The following is a 21,741-nucleotide window of genomic DNA, read 5'->3' as shown; positions in this document are numbered from 1 at the left end:
GACGTTGCGATCGATCTATTATCACGATGTCAGGCTTATTGGCTACAATAGTCCTGTCAGTGATGATAGATCGATCCCAATTATTATGATTATTATAACTTTAATAAACGTAAAGTATCAGAATTTCACATTTTTTGTTGGATTTTACAAAAAAAATTAAGTAAAATACGATAACCCCTAATTCCGGAACCAGTTCCGGAATTCGAATCTAATATCGAAAATCAGTTCCGGAATTGGAGACCATCCGATATTGCAAGCCCTACTACCTACCTTAGGTTTTTTGTTTTGTCTAATATCTTTTGTCGGGCCCTTATCGGGGTGAGAATGCTATGCCATCTGCTTGAGGGTTACGGATCACGGAGTACAAGCTACCGCTCTCAGATTTTTATTTGCAGTTAAATAGCTACTCCACGACATTTTAGTTGAGCCTATGGTTAGTGTTCCTAATAGATTATTTAACCGCGTGTGAACTTATACTTACCTACTCTTAGATATCATACGCCCATTATCACCGCTGCGGTGTTTGTACATGAAATAATACTACTCACGTTTAATACGATTTCCCGTTTAAGACGCTTTTTTTGCTAGGTCCCCTCAGAATCGTTATAAGCGGGTTTAATATAGCAGAAGTTCTAAGGTCCTGTTTTCTAAGGGGACCTTGCATTTTGGAGACAAAGCAAACCGCTTGGAACAGGTGTTTCTGGGGGTGATCTGAGCCGATTAAGCCCGGTTGCCAAGAGGTTCCACCCAGCAGGTGGGCAGGGGAGGGGGGGCAAAAGTGGCTCCGGCGCGCCTCACTCTAAGCTATATATCTGCATACATCTAGCAACTATATCAAGTTTGGTGTCTTTTTCGTGTAATTCGAGGATGAAGAATTCATTTCTGTGACTAAATTTTCACTCTTCCATACAAAAAAATCGAGAAATTAAAAATTCCAAAAAAATCTTTTCACTTCTTTTTTCGAAAATCTTCTACAAAATTAAAACTATGAGGATTTGCTCTAGAAAAAAAATACCTGTGAATAGCCCAGTTATCCTACTATATAGAATAGTAAACTTGTTAAACATTTTTTTTTCATAACTCTGATAAAAAAAATGTTTTGTGTCGCGCGGCGTACCTGCATTGTAAGAGCGGTATGCAGCGTTTAGGATTTTTAAGTATGTTTCGATGGTTTCTGATAAGTTGTTATTCTTCTGGTTGTAGAAAATTACTTCTGGACGTGATATATATACAAATATAAATTAAACGTATAAATATAGATGTTGGGAAAACTTTCGCCAATAGAGTTATTATAAATGTGATAAAATTAACAAAGCAGATGTTTGATTAAAATGCGGGTTAAAATACGAGTAAGATGTATATTGTTCGCAATTGCCACTACATGCCCATGGGTCCGCGCATTTTAGTTTTTTCTTAACGCAGTTGCACCTCCCTGCCCATTTTGTTTTGCAGCGGCAACGAATAAGCTTTAAACAAGCAGCAGCCGCCGCAGGTAGGCTTGTACATATGGGCTCCCAATAACCATTTTGTTTGGACCAGCTCCAGTCAGCAGGACATGGAAGCTGTTGCTGAGGGGCTATAATCTGTCCCCAAACATAGCCTCCTTGGTAAACTGCACGGAAAAATATGTTTACGTGGGTAGGGCATCTTCCATTGGAGGCAGATTCTCTAACTGAAGATTATTTTTTGTAAAAAGTACTTTTCGGCACTCTTTTGCACTCGTACTTGTACCTGATGTACTCGTAAAATCAGTAACAAAATACTATGCATTTTGTTAAAATAACGTCTAGGGGCCAATTCACACCTCGTAATTCAAATCTGTCCATACTTACTATTGTAAGACTCTTACTTGCCATACAAGACAATAACAATTTTTATCAATATTGGCAATGCCTGCTCAATATTGCCTTGTTTGCCGTATTTAAACCCCTCCGTTACGGCAGGATATGCGCTCCAAGCTTGAAATACGCTTTTTTCCCTGTCCATACAAAAAAGAAACAGTGTCGCAACCTGAAAAGGTGTGGAATAATAACAAGACTTCTGACCTTTCTGGTCCTGTAAAATAAATTATATATCTATGCGTTACAAATAAAATCATATATTTAAAGAAAGTTTGCAGCACTTGACCAATTGCCCTGGTGAGCTGTCTCGTATACTGCGGTGACATATTTATTTTATTTACAATTAATGGAGGATTGGCACAGGAAAGAATCACCTGTTCCTCTCGTGCCATGCTATTGCATTTTCTTAAGCTAACGTTTGTAGTTCTTCCATTAATTGTAAATAAAATAAATAAATATGTCACCGCAATAAGAGACAGGTCAACTGGGCTAATGGTCACGTGCTGCAAACTTTCTTTAAATATATGATTTTATTTGTAACTCATAGATATATGATTTATTTTACAGGACCAGAAAGGATAGTAGTCTTGCCATTCTTCCACGCCTTTTCAGGTTACAACACAGTTTCTTTTGTGTGTGGAAAGGGAAAAAAAGCGTATTTCAAGCTTAAAGCGCATATCCTGCTGTAACGGAGGGCCTTCTTCTTCGTTACACTCTTGATAGAGTGGTCGTGGCCATTATGAAAACTTTTGAGCGACTCATTTAACGACACGTCGCCATTCCTCCCGTAGAGCTGCTTTCCGTAAGCATTCGCTTACTGTGACCGACACACTGATTTGGTTTGGTCAGTACATCTCATTAGAGATCTTCCCCTAGCCCTGTCACCTCCTACTCTTTCTTGCACAACTAGACGTTCTGTAGAGTTTCCGTCTCGACGAGACACGTGTCGAAAGAAGTTGAGTACCGAGTTTTGCCCGTAGAAAGCAACCGCTCTTTAATGCCAAGCTCCTCAATAATTGATGCTCAGTCCATGATATGCCCAGCATTCGTCTCCAGCACCACATCTCTAGTGCATTCACTTTCTGTTTTTCGGATGCCCTTAGTGTCCATGTGAGACATACAGCATACAGAAAAGTGGGAAATATGAGGGATCTGACAATCCTGGTTTTAGTGGTCCTTGTAATGTTCCGGAGGGATTTAAATACGGTAAACAAAACAACATTGAGCAGCCAATTTTGGAAAAAAATGTTATTGTCTTGTATGACAAGTAAGAGTCTTACAATATTAAATCTGAACAGATTTGAATTACGATATGTGAATTGGTCCTTAGACATTATTTTGATACTATGCATTGTGTTACAGTGTTCGGATCAGGTACAAGTACAAGTGTAAAAGAGTGCCGAAAAGTACTTTTTACAAAAAATAATCTTCAGTTAGAGAATCTGCCTCCAATGGAAGATGCGCTACCTACGTAAACATATTCTCCGTGCAGTTTACCAAGGAGGCTATGTTTGGGGACAGATTATAGCCCCTCAGCAACAGCTTCCATGTCCTGCTGACTGGAGCTGGTCCAAACAAAATGGTTATTGGGAGCCCATATGTACAAGCCTACCTGCGGCGGCTGCTGCTTGTTTAGAGCTTATTCGTTGCCGCTGCAAAACAAAATGCGCAGGGAGGTGCAACTGCGTTAAGAAAAAACTAAAATGCACGGACCCATGGGCATATAGTGGCAATTGCGAACAATATATATCTTACTCGTATTTTAACCCGCATTTTAATCAAACATCTGCTTTGTTAATTTTATCACATTTATAATAACTCTATTGGCGAAAGTTTTCCCAACATCTATATTTATACATTTAATTTATATTTGTATATATATCACGTCCGGAAGTAATTTTCTACAACCAGAAGAATAACAACTTATCAGAAACCATCGAAACATACTTAAAAATCCTAAACGCTGCATACCGCTCTTACAATGCAGGTACGCCGCGCGACACAAAAAATTTTTTTTATCAGAGTTATGAAAAAAAAATGTTTAACAAGTTTACTATTCTATATAGTAGGATAACTGGGCTATTCACAGGTATTTTTTTTCTAGAGCAAATCCTCATAGTTTTAATTTTGTAGAGGATTTTCGAAAAAAAAAGCGAAAAGATTTTTTTGGAATTTTTAATTTCTCGATTTTTTTGTATGGAAGAGTGAAAATTTAGTCACAGAAATGAATTTTTCATCCTCGAATTACACGAAAAAGACACCAAACTTGATATAGTTGCTAGATGTATGCAGATATATAGCTTAGAGTGAGGCGCGCCGGAGCCACTTTTGCCCCCCCTCCCCTGCCCACCTGCTGGGTGGAACCTCTTGGCAACCGGGCTTAATCGGCTCAGATCATCCCCAGGAACACCTGTTCCAAGCGGTTTGCTTTGTCTCCAAAATGCAAGGTGGTGGACCTTAGAACCCCAGCTAATACTGTAGTTTCTTTAAAATAGTTTCAGTCAAAAAACATACAGTTGCCATACCAATAAATCTACTTTGGGCCTTGCACTATCTCATTAACCTGAGGTTAAGCAGGTAAACCGTTAACTCAGTGTTAAATTGTACTGGTAACCATGGTAACTCCAGGTTTAACTGCTGCACTGGCGTCACACATCCTCAAATCCCATCAGTTAATAACCACTTTAGACCTTTGTAGATACTTTTGAATGCAAAGTGTAAAGGAGTGTATATAAGTATATAACTGTGAGGGGGCAGATGGGAGCCTCACCAGGATGATGGAAGGTAATCAAAGTCGGGAACCAGGGCGATGATGGGTATTTATTAATTATATAAAAAGGCACCTGTAACAATACAGGTTACGTGTTAACAGATAGGTATGTATAAAAACACTTTCGTAATTCAGAAGGTTAGAAATCAAATAACTTACAATATGTGCCTTGGTGATGATGTAGATATATATCTGGAAGGTGTGCAGGGCCACAAAACGAGCACTATACTGAACTGCACGCACTTATGAATTATTACGTTTACTAATAAAAATCACACTTAAACGGTCGTGTTTAGAAACTTGGGAAGTACAGTCTGTTAGATAAAATGATGTTTATCGATCAAAGTATGTGATCGAACTGAAAATAAAAATCATTGAATGGAATTTGGAATAGGATTTGAATTTCAAAAAGGAATTTAGAATTTGTATGGTGCCAGAAATAGTATGAAGGTCGATAGTGTAACGCTTCGTTACACGCACCGTTACACTACCGGGGTCGCCCTGGAAGGGAAAATCCTGGGGCTTATGGCCAAAGGATTTTTCCGTAATGTAAATATAATGTAATGAATATGGGTATGAGTGATAAATTTAGAAGGTGGGGATGTTATATACAATGTTTATCATACAAGAGAGGCGATTTAAACATGCATACCAAAGGTCATTCATACATCATCTTATAAAATTTTGGTTAATTGTTTAACCAAAATAAGTTTCAATAGAGTACTCCTTTAATTAGAGGACGTACTCATTAAATCGCTCTCCATTAGTATTAAGGCTTATTAATCAGTAACCACCCGCTGAATATTAATGAATCTAAATATAATATCTACAATAATGTGTACCTACAAAGAGTACGATTGTTGAAATTTATTCAACAAAATAATGCCGTATGGAATGTAGGATTACTACAAAATATCATAAGATAATTCCTTAATGGAATTAATAAATGTACTGTACGGTACGTATGTACCTAAGTACGTAAATATGAACGTTACGGAAAGGGAAGGAATATATAAATAAGTATTGTTCTAACTCTGGTAGAGTTAGCTTTGAATAACGTTATATGAACGTAATATAACGTTATATAAATTAAATAGTATAAATGAACGTATAAATTCGTACTAAGTAGGTATGTACGAAATGTAATGGGTCCGAAATGTATAATGGGGATGAGATATAATTATAAATGTATAACATTATATGCAATATTTTACAAGTTAGGAGCTTAGGAGAAAAGTAGCTAAGTTTGAGCCAAATAAGAATCTAATTAAGGAAAAACAGTATATTATTTATTTTAGAATTTTGGGGAGAGGTTTAAGGTCTCTAATATGCCATCGTCCGAGCATTTTGCCGGACATGTCTTGTAGGACATATACTAAGGGTGATATTTTTTTTAGGATAGAACATTTAATAAACTTGGGTGCAAGTTCAACAAGATTCTAACCATACCCCCCCTTCCCAACCGTACATACCTCCATTCCCATTTAATAAACCGGTCCATACTGTAACAACACCACCTTCTACGTTACGTTACTCCTGTCCGCGTTGCAGAACAAACGATCATTCTTTAGATATTTGTACAAGTAAAAATATAGTATGCTTCCGCTGTGGCAAACAAAATGTCACTTTTGCAAAATGTACAGTTTGCCATAAATTTCCCAAAAAACGCATAAAGGAGAAAAGTAACTTAAATAAAACTACTGCTACAGAATGGAACCAATGGTTAGATACCATTAAATTATTTATGTCATCATACAATACTACATCAGCACTTTTCACTCAAGATCCATACGATGAACGACCTTATGTCAACATCCAAACAAATAATTTAACTTTATGTGGCCTCTTAGACAGTGGCAGTGCTTTAACTATTTTCGGAAATAATTCCCATAAAATTCTCTTATCCCACAATTTTACCATAAATTACGACCATAAAGTCGTAGGCTCTGTAGCCGACGGCTACCCTATATACTCTATTGGTACAATTCAACTACCAATTTCGTACAAAAATATTGTGGCTATTATTACCGCTCATGTTATCCCTACTATAAAGCAACCCTTGATTCTAGGCACAAATTTTTGGAGAAAATTCAATATAGCTCCCCACATATTACCTGACATAACGTCATATTCTGATAAACATATAGATACCCTAGTTATTTCCACCTGCGACCAACACATCACTAATTATGACAACCTTTCTGAAACTCAACAGTTAATTTCAGATACTATTATTGAAAAATTTAAAAATATTTCAACAGAAACCAAACCCTTAGGACGAACCCACCTCATTGAACATCACATAGATACCGGTGACCATCCACCAATCAAACAGCGATGCTATAGGCTTTCTCCAGAGAAACAAAAAGCTTTATGCAAAGAAGTTGATGAAATGCTAAAGCTTAATGTTATCGAACCCTGTGAAAGCCCATGGCTAAACCCTGTCATAATAACTCCTAAAAAAGATGGAACGTGGCGTTTTTGCATCGACAGCCGTAAACTAAATTCGATTACGCGCAAAGATGCCTACAAACTCCCACTCATTTCTGACATTTTAGATAATCTAAAAAATGCTAAATATCTATCATCGATAGACATAGCAAAAGCATTTTGGGAAATACCCCTACGCCCTTCTGATAGACCTAAAACTAGTTTCCATGTACCCTCAAAAGGCATGTACATGTTTCGCGTAATGCCTTTTGGATTGACTAATGCCCCTGCTACCCAACAACGCTTTATGGATGCGTTATTCCCTTCTGAAAACCTTGATAACTCAGTATTTACCTACTTAGATGATATTATCATCATAAGTAATACTTTCGATGAACACATCACTTTACTTAATAAAGTTTACCAAAGGCTAGTACAAGCCAACATTACTATAAACTTCCCCAAGTGTTCATTTTTAGAGCACCGTACAAAACTTTGTTCACGGTGCTCTTATGGGATCACTTCGGTCTTGCAAATCGGTTAAATGCGTTTTTCTCAAAGACCGTTTGATGCAGGTACCTGAAATTTGGAATAGTTATGGCAAGTACCATCACTAACACTGTGAATAAATCGAAACTGCTTATTTCTGATTTTAGGGGGAAATTTAGGGGTTAAGAGGGGTAGGCTGAATTTTATTTTCAATTGTAAGAATCGTGTGAGGCACCATTAGAAAGCTTGCAAAAAATTGAGTCGATGGACTGATTTTGACTTCATTTTAGAATGCAATAGTTTCGATAAAAAATGCATTTAAAGTTGCAAGTTTTCATACAAAAATTTTCACCTCTGTCCTGGCGATTTTCGGGAAAACTATAGCTAACAGGCAGCTGACCAGTCAATAACCAACTAAAACGAGTATGGAGACGGCGGGAAAATTATCAGGTTAACTCTAACTTTATTAGTTTTTAAACTGCAGCCTGATCTTTGGTTGCTTAGGGCTAGCTAACTGATGCTTACACTGGTCATTCATATTAAGAAGTAATTTAGTAAGAAAGATCCTTACTTAAAACTTTGACATTGAAATTTATGACTTATGTCTTTGATACAAAGTTTAATTCTACTTACTTACTTTTGTGAGATATTGCATTTTTTTTCTGAATAGCCTACTATAAGTATGAGAGAGTAAAAGATCTGCTAAATGCAACCTTATTATAAAGCAAATAAGTTTAAATTTCGAACGGGCTTTCCAACCAATGGCCTATCGCAGTGTGCTCAGTAAGAATCATATTTATTATTGGAGTTTATCAGTTCAAATTTAAATTAAGAATTCCGTTCTTCACTGTCGTTGTGTTTTTTTTTCACATTAGAGCACATAGAGTTAGTACAGCGATAGAATAGAGATAATAAAGTCTTTCAATATTTATTAACAGCTATGGGGTCATCTACCTATAGATTTTACTGAGAGTATCTGATTCGTCGAAACAGTACCTATTCCTTTTCATTAAGTACCATTACATTTATGTATTAATTGTATAAAGTATGTATATTTTTGAACCGATCGGTGAGAGCAGCAACTAGATACTGTTCTGTTAAGAAAAAGAAATTAAAATTCACAATTCACAGTTTTTGGAAACAAAGATAAAGTTGACGAAATATAAAGTAAGCCGATCTTGATCAAACTTGTTTGAGTGACAAAAATGTCAGTTAAGATTTGGTACTCATGAATTCCAGTTCTACTAAAATATTTTTGCTTTTAAAAACTGATGTACAATAAGTCCAAAATTGTCCGGTAAGTTAGGTTTATATTCAAATTATACGCAATTCTTTGTAGCAACTCCGCCAAGTGGACGGAAACAGGTACTGGACGGCAACCTGACGCAGTTACCCTACTTGTACTAAAACTTAGACATTTATTATTAGGTACTTATTTCTGTGACTTATATGAAACATGAGCAAATTGATTAATACTTTACGTTAATTATATTTTGAGTCAGAAACAAGCCTAACGTCAAAAACCGAGAAATGCCGAATCACAGACTTAATTGTAATATTATTCCTTTTTGAGTCGTGCCTGTCCAGTCTACAAGTTTAAAATACAACAATTGCGACTATATAAAAGATTAGGAGGTTGAATGTATACCCAGTATTTTTGACGGATTTAGTTTTTCATGCTCGAAGTTGCCTGTCAACTCTGACGTATATTAAATTGTCAACTATTTTGGTGTTTGAAAGAATCAATAATTGGCAAAGTGCCGTGGCAGAAAAAGCCATTCTCACGAAAAAGAATCAATAATAATGAAAATGTTCAGACAAGTGGAAGAATATCATACTTCAATATGATATGGATGCTAGTAAGATGTAAAAACAACAGTTTAGCGGAATGTCAGTTTACGAAATGGTTTGTACAAATTACAGAGAAATTCATAATAATTTGTTTCTACTAGAAATGTGCCTTCACCAAACGTTTTAGATAAACGGTATTAGGCCTACATTATATAAACGTTCTTGATTTCGGTTGGCCGAAATGGGACTTACGATTTTTCCTCTTTTCACCTCCAAGATGAGGTTGATTGTTAGTGTTAGAAAGCTGTAATTTGGTATGGATATACAATCAACCCGACAAGGTGGTAAATAAAATCTTTAATCTCTAAAAAATATATCTAAGGTAGAAGCTTTGTAACTTCTACATTACCTATACTAGCCCAGAGGACTTTAATAAAAGTCCAAACTCCAAGGTCCCAGAGCTCCCAGACATTACCTTCTTATTTCCTAGTCAATAAAATGTACTTATGGGATAAATTAGTATTAGTATCCAAACTTAAAACCACCTAGGGATGTGTCGTACGGTGCTCTGAACACCGTAGTCTTGACTTCGTGCTTGGCCAATTATTCAAAAAAGAACTTAAATATCTTGGTTACATAGTTAATGAACACGGCTTTCAAACAGATCCTGACAAGGTTAAGGCAATACTTAACATCCCACCTCCCACAACTCCTCGAGAAGTTAAAAAGTTCCTAGGTACAGCAAGTTGGTATAGACGCTTTATCCCCGATTTCAGCACAAAGGTTGCACCACTAACTAAACTTACCTCCACTTCCAAAAAAGCACCACCATTTAAATGGACATCACTAGAAGACAATGCCTTTAAATCCATTAAAGAAGCTCTAGTCTCTACCCCTGTTCTTGCTTGCCCAGACTTCTCAAAACCCTTCGCAGTCCACTGTGATGCATCCAGCTTCGGCATCGGTGCCATGCTGACCCAAGAATTTGATGGCGTTGAGAAACCCATTGCTTATATGAGCAAATCCCTAACTGGTCCCCAAAGAAATTACTCAATTACAGAAAGAGAACTCTTAAGTGTCTTACTAGCCCTAGAACATTGGCGTTGCTATCTTGACAACGGCTTAAAGTTCACAATCTACACAGACCATTCCGCATTACAATGGTTTCTCCATCTAGATAATCCAACCGGACGTCTAGCCCGCTGGAGTATTCGTCTATCTACATTTAACTTCGAAATTAAACATAAACGTGGTAAAGATCATCTAATCCCTGACGCTTTATCACGCTTACCTTCAGTAGACGTTATTAACTACAATAGTTCTAATACCAATGACGACTGGTATAATAATATCTACGCTAAATGCAGTTCTAACCCCAACACCACTCCAGATTACATAATACATAATAATAAATTATACCGATACTCAAAAACCCCTTCGTTACTCCAATCTGAGTATAATTGGAAAGAAGTTATCCCACTAGAGTACAGAATACCCATTATCACAGAAAATCATTCCACCCCAACTTGCGCTCATTTCGGAACATTTAAAACATACAATAAAGTTAAATTGAAATATTTTTGGCCAGGAATGTACAAAGATATTTCAAATTTTATTGCCAAATGCGAGACTTGCTTAGCTTGCAAACACCAAACCCAACTAAAACTTGGCCTAATGGGTAAACCTAAGCAATGCTCTCGACCCTTTCAATGCATTTCAATAGATTTGATCGGCCCCTTGCCTACTACACTAAAACACAACAGATTCATCTTTGTCGTTACTTGCTGTTTTTCAAAATACTGCCTCCTCTTTGCGATTAAACGTGCTACGTCATCAGTAATCGTTCATATTCTAGAAAACCTAGTTTTCCTAGTGTACGGAATCCCACAGACCATAATTCTTGACCATGGTCCTCAATTCGTTAGTCAAGAGACAACGGATTTATTCCACTCCTATCAGATCCCAAAAATACACTATTGCGCAATTAAATGCGCCCAACCAAATCCCGTGGAGAGATATAATAAAGTTGTTACCACAGCAATATCCTCATTCATACAGGATGACCACAGGAATTGGGATATCAACCTACATAAGATACAATTTGCTATTAATACTTCCGTAAATGAAACAACAAATTATACTCCTTCTTTCCTTGTATTTGGTCGCGAATTAGTCACATGTGGATCAGCATACGATAAATCTGATCTCACAGATGATATTATATTCGCGCCCAGAGACGAATACGCTGATAATCTTGGTCTTCTCCAGCCTGTCTTCTCCGAAGTACAAGCCCGTCTTTGGAGAGCGCACCAAACCAATTCTTCATCGTATAATAAACATCACCAACATTTCGAATTCAACGAAAATGACATCGTCTGGAAACGAAATTACGCAATTAGTAATTCTCCTAAACACTATTCTGCTAAACTTGCACCCAAGTTTATTAAATGTTCTATCCTAAAAAAAATATCACCCTTAGTATATGTCCTACAAGACATGTCCGGCAAAATGCTCGGACGATGGCATATTAGAGACCTTAAACCTCTCCCCAAAATTCTAAAATAAATAATATACTGTTTTTCCTTAATTAGATTCTTATTTGGCTCAAACTTAGCTACTTTTCTCCTAAGCTCCTAACTTGTAAAATATTGTATATAATGTTATACATTTATAATTATATCTCATCCCCATTATACATTTCGAACTCATTACATTTCGTACATACCTACTTAGTACGAACTTATACGTTCATTTATACTATTTAATTTATATAACGTTATATTACGTTCATATAACGTTATTCAAAGCTAACTCTACCAGAGTTAGAACAATACTTATTTATATATTTCTTCCCTTGACATAACGTTCATATTTACGTACTTAGGTACATACGTACCGTACAGTACATTTATTAATTCCATTAAGGAATTATCTTATGATATTTTGTAGTAATCCTACATTCCATACGGCATTATTTTGTTGAATAAATTTCAACAATCGTACTCTTTGTAGGTACACATTATTGTAGATATTATATTTAGATTCATTAATATTCAGCGGGTGGTTACTGATTAATAAGCCTTAATACTAATGGAGAGCGATTTAATGAGTACGTCCTCTACTTAAAGGAGTACTCTATTGAAACTTATTTTGATTAAACAATTAACCAAAATTTTATAAGATGATGTATGAATGACCTTTGGTATGCATGTTTAAATCGCCTCTCTTGTATGATAAACATTGTATATAACATCCCCACCTTCTAAATTTATCACTCATACCCATATTCATTACATTATATTTACATTACGGAAAAATCCTTTGGCCATAAGCCCCAGGATTTTCCCTTCCAGGGCGACCCCGGTAGTGTAACGGTGCGTGTAACGAAGCGTTACACTATCGACCTTCATACTATTTCTGGCACCATACAAATTCTAAATTCCTTTTTGAAATTCAAATCCTATTCCAAATTCCATTCAATGATTTTTATTTTCAGTTCGATCACATACTTTGATCGATAAACATCATTTTATCTAACGGACTGTACTTCCCAAGTTTCTAAACACGACCGTTTAAGTGTGATTTTTATTAGTAAACGTAATAATTCATAAGTGCGTGCAGTTCAGTATAGTGCTCGTTTTGTGGCCCTGCACACCTTCCAGATATATATCTACATCATCACCAAGGCACATATTGTAAGTTATTTGATTTCTAACCTTCTGAATTACGAAAGTGTTTTTATACATACCTATCTGTTAACACGTAACCTGTATTGTTACAGGTGCCTTTTTATATAATTAATAAATACCCATCATCGCCCTGGTTCCCGACTTTGATTACCTTCCATCATCCTGGTGAGGCTCCCATCTGCCCCCTCACACTGGCGCCAGTGTGAGGGGGCAGATGGGAGCCTCACCAGGATGATGGAAGGTAATCAAAGTCGGGAACCAGGGCGATGATGGGTATTTATTAATTATATAAAAAGGCACCTGTAACAATACAGGTTACGTGTTAACAGATAGGTATGTATAAAAACACTTTCGTAATTCAGAAGGTTAGAAATCAAATAACTTACAATATGTGCCTTGGTGATGATGTAGATATATATCTGGAAGGTGTGCAGGGCCACAAAACGAGCACTATACTGAACTGCACGCACTTATGAATTATTACGTTTACTAATAAAAATCACACTTAAACGGTCGTGTTTAGAAACTTGGGAAGTACAGTCTGTTAGATAAAATGATGTTTATCGATCAAAGTATGTGATCGAACTGAAAATAAAAATCATTGAATGGAATTTGGAATAGGATTTGAATTTCAAAAAGGAATTTAGAATTTGTATGGTGCCAGAAATAGTATGAAGGTCGATAGTGTAACGCTTCGTTACACGCACCGTTACAATAACCACTCGATAACTGGTTCCTCATTGTTATCCCACATCGCAAAGGAAAGATAAGTCGCAAAAAGCTAACCTACTCAGCGTCGTCTTGTTGCTCATGCTAAGACGACAATTACGAAAATAAAATTTTGAATATTTACTAAAACTATTAAAATGTGGCGGGATACTTTTGGCGTATTGCTTATTCTATCCCTATATTATTGCAGCTACAAATAGACTGCTAGTCATTAATTACCCCTCCTTTTTGGTTTTGCAGTAATTGACGAAAAAAATTAGACCAAATGTTGTTGAACTTTACAGTACCGAAGGAGGCCATCTATGTAATATTTTGGTAACTAAAAGCAGTATATACTTTACTAGATGGCGCCACAGTGTAGTGTCAATGTGACAATCTCTTTTTAGGTTATGTCTTTAGACATGACGCTTTTTAATATAGGGATCAATTTAATTACATTTTATCGGTGTACATTGTCTAAACCGAAACTTATTGTTTTTCGGCAACTCAGGAGTCGGAGACTAAAGTGTGTAGTTATTGTTAGTAGATTAATTGTTTCTGTTATTGATTTATATGAAGCTCAAAAATTAACTTGAAATCTCTTTCATTTGCTAAGGTGGGAGGAAGAAAAGAAGGATGACGGAACTAAATGGAAGTTTTTGGAACACAAAGGACCGTTGTTCGCGCCGGATTATGAGCCTCTGCCCGAGAATGTCAAGTTCCGCTACGACGGCAAAGTGGTCAGGCTGTCGGAGAACGCAGAGGAGGTGGCCGGGTTTTACGCGCGCATGCTGGACCACGACTACACCACCAAGTCTGTGTTCAATAACAACTTCTTTGCTGATTGGCGTAAAGTGATGACCCATGATGAAACTAAGTTAATCAAAGATCTCTCCAAATGTGATTTCAAAGAAATGCAAGTATACTTCCAGAGTGTATCAGAAAAAAATAAAAACCGAACCAAGGAAGAGAAGGCAGCACTAAAAGCTAAAAATGAGGAAATTCAAAAAGAATATGGATTCTGCATAATAGATGGACATAAAGAGAAAATTGGCAATTTCAGAATAGAACCTCCGGGCCTTTTTAGAGGGCGTGGAGAGCATCCGAAAATGGGTATGTTAAAGCGACGAGTTATGCCAGAAGATGTGCTTATAAATTGTTCTAAAGACAGTAAAATACCCAAGCCGCCTGCAGGTCATAAATGGAAAGAAGTCCGACATGACAACACAGTGACATGGTTAGCATCATGGACAGAAAATGTGCAGGGCCAAGCAAAGTATGTTATGCTGAATCCTAGTTCAAAGTTAAAAGGTGAAAAAGATTGGCAAAAATATGAAACTGCGAGGAAGCTGCATAAGTGTATTGATAAAATCAGAGACACTTACCGCAATGATTGGAAAGCTAAAGAAATGCGCGTCCGTCAAAGAGCTGTGGCACTTTATTTTATTGATAGACTTGCATTGAGAGCTGGTAATGAAAAGGATGATGATCAGGCTGATACTGTCGGTTGTTGCTCACTGCGTGTAGAACACATTCAATTATTTAAGGAAAAAGATGGCAAAGAACATGTGGTTGTATTTGATTTCCTAGGTAAAGATTCCATTAGGTACTATAACGAGGTGCCAGTAGAGAAACGCGTATTTAAGAATCTCGAATTATTCATGGAAAACAAAAAAGACAGTGATGACCTGTTTGACAGGCTCAACACTCAAACGCTAAATGAACATCTTAAAGATTTGATGCCGGGACTAACTGCTAAAGTGTTCCGTACCTACAATGCATCTATAACACTACAAAACCAATTGGATGAGCTTACTGATGGCGACGCGTCAATACCAGAGAAGATATTGGCGTACAACCGCGCCAACCGAGCCGTGGCCGTGTTGTGTAACCATCAACGTGCTGTACCTAAAGGTATGGAAATATTCGGCATTACGAATACTATTGTTATCACTTTGCATTTTACATTATTTGCTACATGCATTTTAAAAGAACTTTATTTTATAAAATCATCATTTTCTATATCTTGGTTTACCAGTTTAAGACTTACTAATATTTTTATGTTGTTTTAGGTCACTCTAAATCAATGGAGGCATTGAAAGAAAAGATTCAAGTGAAGCGTGATCAGGTTGATGAGGCCGAGCAAGAATGCCGAGACGCCGCCAAGGCCGCCAAACGCGGATCAGCCAAGGAGAGAATCAACCATGATAAGAAGAAAAAGGCTCTTGAACGTCTGAAGGAACAACTGAAGAAACTAGAGCTTCAGGAAACCGATCGCGATGAAAACAAAACTATTGCACTTGGAACTTCCAAGCTCAACTATCTCGATCCACGTATTTCTGTGGCTTGGTAAGTATTAAACATATATATTGAAGTAATATAATGCATAAAGTAACGCCACAGAAGGCAATTGACGTCAACGCAAAATCAAAGACTGCCTTTGACGTCGATCTTTTTTGATGAAAATCTACTGAAAAACACCCCACTTTTAGGTTGGCATTATTTATTCATAAAACTAAATTTTACGCCCGTGGCGTCAGTGGCACGGCAAATGGACGCGCCGTTTGGCTTTCAAAAGGTTAATTAATGTAATTGTTTGATTTGGGTATGCACAACTTGGTATTTTATCTAAAAATTATGATAATTACAGGTGTAAGAAGCATGGCGTGCCGATTGAGAAGATCTACAACAAGACTCAGCGCGACAAGTTCCGGTGGGCGATCGACATGGCCGGCCCTGAATATGTTTTCTAGATGCATGTAATGCATTTATTCGACATGTGTTAGCTTCAACCCACAAATGCAGCTCGTCAAGTCCATAAGGAAGGCTATGAGTTGAAAAGAAAGGGTTCACAGTTTCAATCAACCTGCAAGCGTTCCAATTTTTTACGTACCCTTTTATGAACTATTGACCATAAAAATTAAGTGTGATGTTTTTGTAGTATTCCTAACGTTTTGGACCCGAAATATCGATATATTGTTCCTCATAAAAAGGATCCAAATTAGAAGTCTGATTCTAATTTATTTTATTTAGAAACATTAGTTTCAACATTATTTTTAGTATAGGCTTAGATAATTTAATATTATATACCTTCTTGCAATCTGTTATCATATGTATATCTTAGATTATAAATATTTTGTATTTTAAAAATACGCCTTTTATTGGTGTGTTCTAAGTTTCAAGACAAGATAGACTAGTGATTATTCAAATAAAAAAGTGAGTAAGGCAGTTAGAGACTTTGTATTTTTTTATCATAATAACAAAAAGCTGTGAATTAAGCAATAGTTTTAAATGCTTTCGTACTTTTAATTATTTAAGAGCGAAATGATTTAAGCCTAGTGCTATTATATAAAGATATGTATATCAAAATTAATTGTCAGCGTGATAAAAACGTCAATGCATTGTGTATGAAGATTACGTACTTTGGTTGGTGTATTGAAGCTATCTATCTACTTAATATGTAACTATTTAATGATATGTAATAGGTAAATTTAGCGTACGTGCTTTTAGAGTTAATAGATAGATTACATCAGTCGGAGTTAAGGATAATCTTCACGTGTGTACAGTCAAAGATAAACACAATTGTTTTACATTTTTACGGCTTTTGACGGCTCGAAATGTAACCATCTCACCTGTGATAAGGCTAACTATTCACCGCTGAAGATGTGATTACCGAATGTGAACATGCACAATGTGCACTAGTTATAATTATTATCAGGGAAATACACTATGTATTTTATTTTTATATTAAGACCGAATACAGTGGCAGAACAAAGCCGGCAATGTTACGAAAGGTACAATGTTATAGATAAATTTGTAATATTACTTGTGTGTGTCTTGTAAATAGAACATTTTTACCATGTCATGCGAATGTAAAATGAGATTATCACAAATAAATAAAACATTGACTCTAGGAATATTAACTTTTATTTTAGATGCAATTTATAAGCTAACCCCCACACTCGTCGTCCCGGAAGAAGTCCACATCCTCCATACCTTCCGGCATATACGTTAGACCCGATTCGTCTTTGTGAAGTAAATTATATCCTTTACCGTATCCTGAAAAAAAAATTTTTTTTTACTAAGAAATGAAGCATACATTAGTATAGGTATGTTATTACTGTGGTACCGCGTTCGAACCTCGGTTCGTAATAAGTAATTCATTTTTCGGAACTTATGAGTGATCAAAAGGTCTCTGAAGACGAGGACGTGGTTTTAGGTTGGTATGCCAACTGTTCACTTTCTATGTCCAATCTCAGTGCGTCTCACTCGCAAATGTGAGACTCAATAAACATTAGTTAGACAATGAAATTGGATAGGTGGAATACCACCCTTCGATGCAGCATGAGAGCTTGATTTATTATAACAGAATACATAATTTAGACAAACCTATTTGTTTCATAAGTTTCGTCGTCGCATTCCTCAAGTGTAGAGGTATGGGCGGCAGCGGCCCTTTAGCTTCCCTAAGGGATTGTTGGCAGCGTTTCATGGCCTCGTACACCTCCCTGCTCTTGGGCGCCCGCGCCAGCCGCACCGCGCACTGCGCCAGCAGCACGTCCGCCTCCGGCATGCCCACGTGCTGGCAACCTTGCAGGCACGATACCGCTTCCACTATAGCATTCTGATCAGCCAAACCTGAAAAAGACAACATGCAACTTAATCGTAAGGCACTGGTCCCACCGCGAACTAGTAAGCTATGAGCCATCGGCTATAAACACGAACAAAAGATAAGCACTGCCGTGTAAATAAAAGAGACACGGCGATATTTATAGTTACTCGCCCAGCGGTGAGCTCTTATCGGGATAACGGGATTACGGGAGTGCTTATCTTTTGTTCGTGTTTATAGCCGATAGCTCATAGCTTACTAGCTCGCGGTGGGATCAGTGCCTAATGGTCTATAATGAGACTGACTTGATATAGATGGGATTCCGTCTTCAAATAATACTTGTTACTCATTTAGCCTCCTGAAACCCAGAAGCAATTGTTTTGTTTTTGAAATCGGAACCCTTAGTTATACAATAAAAGTTCAAAATAGATTTTGGAATGTGTACAAAAAAATGTACACAGGGACTTAAGGAGGTTAGTGAAACCCTTGAAGGAGCCATAGGTGATGTCATGTCATGGTCATGATTATTTCTCAGAAGTATAAGCTTTCAGCGGTTATTTTCTGCTCATTGTAAAAAAAAGTAGTTGACATGAGTATACATTTAATTTTCAACCTTAACACTAGAAAAATAAATTCGATATTTAAAATATGCCCATAGAGTGCCGCCGCCGTTCAGTATAAAGCAGCGCTGATATCGCTCGCGTGAATGTTGTATCCGAGATGGTCGCCGCGGCCATGTGGCCGGCAGGTATTCTCACCAACATCTTCGCAGGCGATCCTGACGAGCCTCCTCGCGATGTAAAGCGGGTCCTCGCCGCCGTGCAGAGCCCTCGTCGTCCAGTACAGTGCCGCGTTGTCGTCGCTCGCGCGGATGGACTTGTGGATCGCGGAGATCGTGTTGTAGTGCTCCTCGCCGTGGTGGTCGTAGACCATGTGCGAACGCTGTGGAACAGGAATGGATGTTGAACAGTTATTGGCAGATACTTTTGGCACGTTGTTACATCCGCTACTATTGATGCTGACTGACATTTATGAGATGCTCGCTAAATACGTGCATAGCTCTATCACCCACACACATCGGAGCATCTTGCAGATACGCATAAGTGTGATAACCGCGTAAAAAAAGTCTTGAGCAGATGTTACCTAAGGCTACAATTCGAGTATGCCACAAATGCTAATTTACCTTGATGCCATTTTTGATGTCATCAAGCGTGAGCAGCGCGGGCCCGGTCTCGTGCAGGCGCGTGTCGGCGGCGCGCGCCGTGAGCGCCAGCTCCAGCGCGCCGAGCGCCACACGCGCGTCGCCGTCGCTCACCTCGGCCAGCCAGCGGAGAGACGCGCGCTCCACTAGACACCTGCAATTGTTATTGTTGTTTGTAACCTCTTTAGTCGAGTTGGGTTTGCAAGAGTAATGCAGACAATCCATCACGCACAATTTAGCCCGCAAAAACCTATAATCTACTAAACCAATTTTGTGTGTAGTATGACAGGATAAAAAGACAGGATATATCCTCTTTTTTGGGATGATGTTTATATACTAGTAAGAAAGACAGTAAAGAGACAAAATGACTCTCTTTGTCAAAGCTCCAGTGGTAAGCTACCCATGCCTAATAACTTGGTATAGTAGTTATCTAGTCTGGCCAGCAGAATAATAAAGTAGCTGTGTAAATGAGTACATATCTCAGATTACATTTAGCCATCTAGTCACGAGCAATGGTGTAATGAAGAATGTTTACATTTTAGTCCAAAAAGCAGTACAAATGGATATCATCCTACAATTTAATGATCATATCAATGATAGTCATAGATGATGTTATTATCACACAATAAAGTGGCCAGTATATTTACCTAGGTATATCACCATCTGTTGAACATTCAAAGTTGCTTTCTGTGTCTACCAGAACTGCATCCTTATTCTTCTCCACTGCTCTCTCTAATATCAGCACCACATCTTCAACAGTCAGTTTTCCCATGACCACAACTTTACATCGGCTGAGCAGGGCATTGTTCAAACTGAACGAAGGATTTTCCGTAGTTGCCCCGATGAGCATTATAGTTCCATTTTCCACATGAGGCAGAAAACTATCTTGCTGAAGCTTGTTAAATCTGAAACCCAGTATTACTTTTTTACTTTTATTGTAATAATTCATAATGTTTTTGTGTCATAAGCCGGGTTGGAATTGGGTGTCATAAGCCGGATGGATCAGGTCAATATGCTTGTTAGAAAAAATATTGTACTGAATAAAATATTGCTAAAACTGGACTAATAACTACTACTAATTACTAAGAAGAAGCTACTAATTACTACAAGATGTACAGTATAAAAATTCTATTAGGATCTTATTAGAATTCGCACAATCCACACTTTTCCTTCAACTATGGTACAGCACATGTTATGTTCAGCATGTTTGTTACCTGTGAATTTCATCCATGAATAGAACAGTTTGCCTCTTATACTGAGCTTCGTTTTTGGCAACTTTGACCACTTCTTTGACATCATTAATACCAGACATTGTAGCAGACATCTTCACAAAGCGTAAATTCTTTTGTTTTTTGCAGATTTGGGCAATCACATTAGCCATTGAGGTCTGAAATAAATATTATAATAATTATCTACTTATGCATATTTTACAATTGAGTGTCTATAAAATATAAACAAAATATAGTTTAATTAAAAAAAAAAAAGAATAATTCAGACTTATTAAACCCTATAACATTAATCTAATTACAATAAAATTAAAAATAAATATACAATAAAAACAATGAATAGTAATATTCAAAAAAATTAAAAATGGATATGATACATAAATTATTTACCTTACCACAGCCAGGTGGTCCCCATAAAATCATATTAGGTATTTTGTTTTGTTCTAACATAGATCGCAGCATAGTGCCAGCACCAAATGACTCCTTGTGTCCGACAATATCATCCAAACTTAGAGGTCTCATTTGCTCAGCTAATGGGACACTCTTGCCCGTAATTTCTTCCTTACCATTGCTGTTAAGAGTAGAATTTGAAGGCTGAGGCTAGAAATAACAAGAAACTTGTTAGTTCGGTGTTTTAAGACATGTAGAAAAAAATATTCTACTTTATTTCAAACTTACCTCCATATGTTTTGGTGCACTGTTGTTTATATTGTTCTCTGTCTTCAATCGCTTTTCTTTGGGAGAGATGCTGTTAAAAAACGAACCCATTCTTTTTGCGGCACTTTTCTCAGGTTGTGTGTTGAGAAACAAACATTTGTTAACATGATCTTCTATTTGGTCTTTTTTGAATTCTCGATTGCATACTGGGCACGCTACAGAACCATCCATTGTAACAGAACCTTGGAGCACTTAAACATAACCTTTCTCTAGCAAATAATAATGATTTATTTAAGTATTTATTATGTATGATATAAATCTATGAAATCACTA

General features: G+C 37.1%; 2 protein-coding genes across 2 annotated transcripts in view; one reads left to right on the top strand and one right to left on the bottom strand.

Moving 5' to 3' along the window:
- The window catches only part of LOC134663887 (DNA topoisomerase I, mitochondrial), a 24,372-nt gene extending 6,737 nt beyond the window's left edge, over positions 1-17,635 (top strand). The window contains exons 8-10 of the mRNA XM_063520413.1: positions 14,335-15,632; positions 15,791-16,067; positions 16,369-17,635. Coding sequence (XP_063376483.1) covers positions 14,335-15,632; positions 15,791-16,067; positions 16,369-16,471 — 1,678 coding nt within the window. The 3' untranslated portion in view covers positions 16,472-17,635. The remainder of the gene's footprint in view (positions 1-14,334; positions 15,633-15,790; positions 16,068-16,368) is intronic.
- Positions 17,628-21,741, bottom strand: LOC134663894 (ATPase WRNIP1-like). Its single transcript, XM_063520431.1, has 8 exons — positions 21,430-21,741; positions 21,142-21,351; positions 20,740-20,912; positions 20,173-20,430; positions 19,508-19,679; positions 19,083-19,266; positions 18,108-18,353; positions 17,628-17,777 (listed from the first exon to the last, which is right to left on the bottom strand). The coding sequence occupies exons 1-8, from the start codon at positions 21,637-21,639 to the stop codon at positions 17,668-17,670; spliced, it is 1,563 nt and encodes a 520-aa protein (XP_063376501.1). The 5' UTR covers positions 21,640-21,741; the 3' UTR covers positions 17,628-17,667.

Source organism: Cydia fagiglandana, chromosome 4, assembly GCF_963556715.1.
Source record: "Cydia fagiglandana chromosome 4, ilCydFagi1.1, whole genome shotgun sequence".
NCBI lineage: Eukaryota > Metazoa > Arthropoda > Insecta > Lepidoptera > Tortricidae > Cydia > Cydia fagiglandana.
The sequence above is the reverse complement of the archived record's forward strand: the minus strand, read 5'-3'. Positions and strand labels throughout refer to the sequence as shown.